This window comes from Pteropus vampyrus, unplaced genomic scaffold (genome assembly GCF_000151845.1).
Source record: "Pteropus vampyrus isolate Shadow unplaced genomic scaffold, Pvam_2.0 Scaffold127, whole genome shotgun sequence".
Lineage (NCBI taxonomy): Eukaryota > Metazoa > Chordata > Mammalia > Chiroptera > Pteropodidae > Pteropus > Pteropus vampyrus.
In genome coordinates, this window is record NW_011888908.1 from 1,821,094 (window position 1) to 1,828,664 (window position 7,571).

General features: G+C 38.1%; 1 protein-coding gene across 1 annotated transcript in view; it reads right to left on the minus strand.

The window, feature by feature from the left end:
- Positions 1 to 4,181: 4,181 nt before the first annotated feature.
- The window catches only part of SBSPON (somatomedin B and thrombospondin type 1 domain containing), a gene marked incomplete at its 5' end in the record, with an annotated part of 21,495 nt that continues 18,105 nt past the window's right edge, over positions 4,182 to 7,571 (minus strand). Inside the window, one exon of the mRNA XM_011366955.1 lies at positions 4,182 to 5,867. Within this exon, the coding sequence (XP_011365257.1) occupies positions 5,750 to 5,867 (118 nt within the window). The remainder of the gene's footprint in view (positions 5,868 to 7,571) is intronic.

The window sequence follows — 7,571 nt, forward strand, 5'->3', positions numbered from 1 at the left end:
ATCCAAGTATTAACCAGGCCCGACCCTTCTCAGCTTCCGAGATCAGACAGGATCAGGCTTGTTCAGGGTAGCATGGCTGCAGACAACCAAAGTGGTTTTAAATAAAGCTTCTTCGAAAACTAATAAAGTTATATAGCATTTTGAGTTACATGTGCTTTATTTGAGTGAAAATACTAAAGTATTTGCATGAAAAGTGAAATGGTAGTATTTCGTAATCTGTATTTCTTATTGCATTATGAATTACTTTCCCAATATTCTTGAATTTGTTGTTCTATATGTATAGTAAACAAAAATGTGGATAATTACTATGTGCTTCCTGACTCTGTTCTGTCATACCACTAGTTGCTGTCAGCATGTTTATTGGACATTTCGATGGTTAGTGTCAACACAGGCAGCATGAGCCCAAAATGGACCTGTAAGTCAGCCTCCTTATTTCAGACATACCATAAATCCTCAAATCTAAGTTGCCATTAACTATAAGATGCTCAGTTATTTTATGTCCCACTAAAAAAGATCACTACCAACTATATCATAGTATGGTGTTTTCTTATTTATAATTTTGTTTTACTTATTAAAAAAGCTATTTTAGATTTAATTAAAACATTTTTTTAATCCTATGACTTGTGACTACATAATAAATTGGATAATGTATTTTTAAAACTTCAACTTAAATCTGAATCTTCTGAATTACTTTTTTAATTGAAATTTTTGTTGAGATAATTGTAGATTCACGTGTAGTTGTTGAAAATTATACAGAGGCCCCTTGTACATTTGTTCCAGTTTTCCCCCAGTATTAATTTGTGAAACTACAGTATATTGATAACTGATACAATCCACCAATCTCATTCAGATTTCCCAGTTCTTCTTGTACTGTTTGTGTGTGTTTAGCTGTAAACTACTTCTCATTCGTGTAGGTTCCTGTACCCACCACCGCAGGCAAGATGCTGAACAGCTTCAGTGCCAGCTCTCCCTGTTGCCACTCATCTCTCTTGCATCATTCCGCCAACTCCTGGCAACTGCTCATCTGTCCCCCATTTTTAAAATGTAATCATTTAAAAATGTTCCATAAAGAGTGCCATCACCCAAAAAGGGGAGTAGAGAGCTCCGAAGGTCCTCATACTGAAGCAGCTATTAAGCTGGCAAAAACTCTTAGCGTCAACTTTCAAAGCCCTGGAATCTAACAAAAACACAGCCAGGAGTGCTTATGAAGGAAGGGGCTGCTAAAGTTTGGTGAGATGATTTTAGTGTTTTTGCTCACTCTGCTTATAGGACAGTGGCCCATTACTTGGCGCAGCTTGACAAGGACAGAGGGGCCGTGCAGAACTTATTGTCACAGAATTGTGGTTATGTGTTTTGCCCACTCTGCTCTCTGGGCTTTAAAGACATCACCCCTAGCAGCAGACCAACCGGAAACCCTGGGGAGGAAGAAATATGGGGTAAGAGCTTTGAAAGACTTGGGTGAGCTGGGGGATCTAGAAGGCCGTGCACGTGCCCAGAGTGACACGGTCTCAGAAAAGACCTGGAGGGCCCTAGTCCTCCATCCGTGAATGGTCTTTGGGTTTCCCACGTGCTGGAAGTGAAGGCTAAGGCGGAGTTGTAGGTGACCTGGCTAAGCGCCAAGGAGTACCCAACTCAGAGCCAACCCACAGAGGCTGAGAGAACAGCTTTTGTTTCGTTATTTTGACTCGAGTCATTTAAGGAAATTAGATGGAATATGCTACGTATTCTTTACTGTTCTTGCACTCGACATATTTATGTCATATGTACCTGTAGCTCATTCATTTTTATTTCTATAAAGTAATGTTATATGATTATATCACAATTATTTGCCTTTTATGCGGTTGAGCATTTGAGTAGTGGGAATAAACATAGACTAATCAAAAATGGGAACACAGGCCGTGTCCCCAGGGCTTGCTGTTACAACAGCGTCGGCCGCCATCACTTGTGTTTGGTGGAGTCTCAGGCAGAGATTTGCAGTGGGAAAGCTTTGGGGTAGAAACCAAAGAGAAGGCTCAGCCCGGCTCTTAGGGGACGTCGCTGGCATGAGGAAGCTGGAGGCCGGCCACCTAGCAGCAGGCATCTTGTGTGATTGTTTTGGGGAACATACTTGGCTTTCTCTGGTCACTTCTGAGTTGGAAGTGGGGACAAAGAGTCGGATGTTGGCAGTCATCAACCAAGCACTGACCATTCGGGGTGGATTGCTGTGCTGGTTTGCTCTGGCGCCCTCCACTGGTTGCTGAGGTGGGGGGTCATAGTGTGTTGTCATACGAGGTCGGTCCCTTGTCTGTTTACATTTAGTCTCAGAGTTGTGTCCAGTTTGTAGCTGCAAAGCTTTTCCGATTTACTTGTCGTGTGATATTAGGAATAATAACTCTTAAGTAAACTGAAAAGTTAGGTATGCTGTTGAAAGCTCTAGAGTCCATTTAAAAGAATACAGATATGTAGCTAATCAGTTGATTAAAGTGGAATATTAAAAATTTTTAAATAATCCAAAAGAAAGCAAAAGGCGAGAGGAAGAGAAACAAAGGCAAACAAAACCACCAGGACAAAGAGGGGGGAAAAAATGGCACACCTGCGTCCAGCCACACCAGTAATTACGTTAACTCTGATGGTCTAAGCCAGAGGGTGGGCAAGCTTTCCATAAAGGGCCAGACACACTATTTTAGGCTCTGTGGGCCATACAGTCTCAGTCAGCTCTGCTTGGAACTAGCCAAAGTCATAAATATGTAAATGAGGTGCATGGCTGTGTTCCAATAAAACTATATTTGCAAAAACAGACAGCTGGCAAGATTTAGCCTGTAGTTTACCAACCCTTGCCTTTGAGTTCTGAATTTTAAATTTCACCAAGTTGTCTCTCAAGGTGGGGATTTTAAAAAAATTCATCTCGTTTGTTGCTCCGTGAGACTCCCACCCCAGGAAGGATGGCTCTCACCTCTGATTCTACCTTCTTTTGTACATGTTTTAAAGAGTATGGTCCCTCCATCTGGTTTATCCATCAGTAGAATCCTATTTACTTTCAGTCTTCAAAATCTCTGGACTGATTTCTACCCATCTCCCATCTCATCTATGTTATGAGTTTATTTTCCTCTGTAAATCCTGAAATTTCAGTGGGATTTACAGAAAGAGAGAGGGGTAAACGTGTGTCCATCTGTCACCTTGACCTAGAAATTTCACTTCTCTTTTAATATGTTCTTCCTGTGGTTGCTTATACCTCACAATGCAAACACATAACTGCAAGTCTTTGCTTTCTAAATCAACTTGTAGTTATATGAACCTTCACTAGAATATTCTTAGAAGGCAGAACCAGGTTTCTTTTGTATCATTTTTGTGCGTACCTGGAAAAGATAACTCATTAAAATGTTTACACCAGAGCAGAAGTGAACAATAAATTATTGCTCTTTATGCTTACTTACAACATTCTTGAATAAAAACATCCCAAGAAAGACCTTAAAGAATAGTGTGATTATAGTTCACTCACCTGGTTCCTTTTTCTAGTCTTTTTTCTCCTTTTTTTTTTCTTTCACTTTTTCCTTTCTAAATGATCACCATCCCTAATTCCTTTCCCCCTCTTTTCTGAGTGGGTGTATTTATTTTTGTTCAAATTACTTTCCACATGCACTTTTTAAAATCAGTCTGTTAAGTGATTCTAGGGTTTGTAAATCATTGCCTAGTGCCTGTGGAAAGGACCTGACTCTAAGGTACTCGTGAAAAAGGCATGCTGAAGAGGTCTTAAATACTTTGATCTTTAACTTTTGAAAAGAAAATCTTTTGGTTCTTCATTAATCACGTGGACTACAGTTTCAGTTCTGAACTGTTTCCTTAGGCTTTGCTAGAATTAATAGCAAGCGTTTCAAAACTATTATTTAGTAGTTAAGTCTTCTAGCCTATGAAATTCTTCTCAGAAATAGAAATTACAAAAATATACTTCGGTATGAAAGTAATTAATGGCCATGCACTAAAAATAAATGCATAAGATGAGAATTTGATTTTATGCAACTCAAATATGTTAAATGTTTTAACACATACTGGAACCATAAATATATCACAACTTTATTGCTGTTAGTCATCGTACTTATACCTGTCAGTTCTGAAAGTTTTTCTGTTTTGTTTTGGTGAAATTTTGTTCATTCTCTGACCAATCCAGAAAATTTGGATATTTTCTAGTCAAGCAAGTGAAGAGCTTTTAAAAATGTGAACATAAAGTTTATTTATTGTATAAAAATGTTAAGTCACATTGAAAATCAGCCAGGTATATTTTCAGAAATCTTGCTTTACAAATGCTAAAATCATCTTAAAATGTTAACGTTAAACACATAGTTGAAGTTTCTAACTTTGACGAGACTCAAATTTTTTATTACTAATTTCCAAAGAATTTAATTTACCACAAAAACTACTGACAGTTAAATGAATATATAGTCACAAATATTGGTACTCTCAGAATTAAATATTCCATCCCTATTAAGCTTGCTATTATCATTCTGTCATTACATAAGTACTGAAAAATATGTATTTTAGTAAATCATGTTAGTGAATAATATTTTATACAAATGAAACCAAAGGAATTTCACATAGTTTAAATCTTGAAATTCAATTCTCCAAAGAAAATATCTTGAATTTAAAATCTACTTCGAAAATGAAAAAAGACTTAAGCTTTTTACAGCACAGCCTTTGGCATCGAAGCTGAGTTCTGAATGAGATGCCGAGATTTGGCTCAGTGGCTGACCTGCAGTGCCTTGTCTTCTCAGACCCTTAAACAAGACTCTGTCCCCGGTTCATTGGTTTTCCGATCATAAAATAAGGAGACCAAGACTTCTCTGTGTGAATGTATGTAAGACCATAGCATTTGTCATAAAATCTACCTTCTATAACTGTACCTCTGCCTTCTACCCCAAACGTAAGAAAATGTATGCTATAGAAAAAAGCAGTGAGTTTACTTCAACTAAACTTGACATTGGACTCTGAAAGATTATTTTAGTCAGCTCCAGACTCAGCCTTGGAAATAATCTTAGGTGCTAATGACGGTAGAATTTCATAATTAAAGCAATTGTTTCCTTTATTGGTGCCAAAATTCCTCTTTGTGAAAAGTATAACATTTAAAGGAACTCATTCATATTGACCTAGAATGAACATTTGATCTTTTCAACTAATTGAAGAAAATTTCTTCTTCAAAAAAGTATTTTAGCATAGCTATTTTTTTATTACAAAATGCTAAATCTTAAACAACTGTCCTATGAAAAATTATTTGTGACAATTTGCTTGAAATTAATTATTTCAGAATTTGTGGAATAATATATGGAAAAAGTATGTGTGAAAGTATACACATCTGAATACATTTTTAAAGTGAGAAGTTTTGACGATTGCAGATTAGGAAATAAAAATGGAAAATTCAAAGTGTGGCTATCCTTAAATGACAACTTATTCACCAGTACATGAACCACGTTATAATAATTTTAGTGCAAACAGACATGTATCTCATGGCACATGGGCCACCTGTTGAATGAGACAGTTCTGTGTTGAAGGTCAAGGACAAAAACCACAGGAGACTTTAGAGTGGGTCCTCAACGCAGTGAAGGTAAAAATCAAGGTGCTGTGTGCCCCTAAATTTTCTTTCTCCACTTCGGAGTGTGGCGATGACATGTGTCAGTCAGGAACTTGGCCAAGCAAGTTTTGAAGGTTTATGAAGCGTTGGACATGACTCGATAATATTTAGCATGTTTATAAACACATTTTGAAATGTTTACCTCATAATCTATATAAATATAAAGCTGTGAACAGCTGGACAGGTACACTGGTCTACCCGCCGAACTTTTTTCCAAGTTCCTTGACATCGAGGATTGCCAATTGCTTGCCAATGGAGAGTTTGATTTCTGAAACGATATTTTGAAAATGTTACTTACGCTAACAGCAAACCAAAGAAAATTCTAATTTACAAAATTATGCATTGAAGCTTAAATACGATAATCATCCTACAGGAGTTTTGAAGTACATTATGAATTGAAATTTTAGAAAATGATCATAAACTGAGTTTCCCTTCTCTGGGTTCTAGCAACGCAAGTTACCAAGTAATCCCTGTTCGAGGATGCCTTATTCTGGGAGAGTAGTCTGAGTATTCATCTCTGTCACTTGATGTAGATATATGAAGGCTACATCAAGGAAAATGGCATCCTGCTTTATGTGCCTTTAAATTAGAGGGGTCCGAACCAAGTGATCTCTTGTAATCTTTTCCAACTCTTTGATTCCATAATGAAAAAGTGGGAGGAGTGGAAAGAGCGAAGCCAGATTACTGAAATTATTATTTTTAAAGTCACTGAACCTCAGCCAGGGTTTAAGGTACTTTATGGGTACAGATTAAATTATAAATTCATTTAAAGTCAAAATATGGATGATGTATTCAGAAAAATAATAAGTCTAAATTATTAAGTTTCTATTTCATATGAATTCCTTACCCACTTTACTGTTCATATGGTGTACTCACTACAGAGGCTGTTGGGCACAAGTGACTAATAAACGTAAATTCAAGTTATTAAACATTAAAAATATACTGTGGGGATAATGAGTAACTAAAAAGGTCCACATTTTACTTTCTAATCTGTATTTTTACCAGTTCCATCTCATATACTCAAATCCATAATCTGTGCCCAGCATGAAGTCTACCTTTTCTTAGTTATAAGCAGTGTTGTCAGCTTTACCCGATAGTGAGCTCAGGACTGGGGCTGTTTTTTCAGAGCAGTAAAAAGTTTTCAAGGGTTGATTCTTTTGGACAGTCCGTAGATCTCTGTAGGTTTGTGACCCTGCAAAGCTGAGCCCATGCCTTTTATGAGGGCTCCGCTGATCAGGGGTTCTAAGCTGGGCTGTAGGGATGAGAGGTCTGGGCAGGGGGCAGCCAACTATGACCGCAGCCGAATCTGACCCAGCCCCTGCTTTTCTGTAGTCTGTGAGTTAAGGATGATTTTTATGTTATCAAAGAGTTGAAAGAAAGTCAAAAGAAGAATATTTTGTGATAAATGAAAATCATTAAAGTCAAATTTTAGTGTCCATTAATACAGCATTATTAGAACAAAGCCAAGCTCACGTGTTTACATATTGTCTGTGGCTGCTTTTGTGCTACGATGGCAGAGCTGAGTAGCTGTGACAGAGACTATGTGGCCTCCAAAGCTGAAAATATCTGTCGTCTGGCCCTTTATGGAAAATATTTGCTGACCCCCTCACCTAGGAGAGTGTTAAAAAAAAAAACACCCCCAAAGCTTCTGATTCAGGTGGGGCTCAAATCTGCACATTTCAAATCATCATCCCAAGAGACCTGATGCAAGTGTCTTCGGAACATGCTTTGGAGCAATCAGTCTTTGATGGTCATTCAGGAGCTCGGTCTGAACCCCATTCTCCAAGTTCACCCATTCATCTCTGGTACAGAGCCTCCAAGTCCCTTGTGTGAATGGGGCCCTGGACTCCAGGATGGCCAGACGAAAGGTTCTCTTCCCTTACTGGTCTGACTCCCCCCAAGTCCTGCCCCCCAAGCAGCTGCACACTGGTCAGAAGCTCAGGACATGGAGAAGAGAGGACAGGTCTCTCCA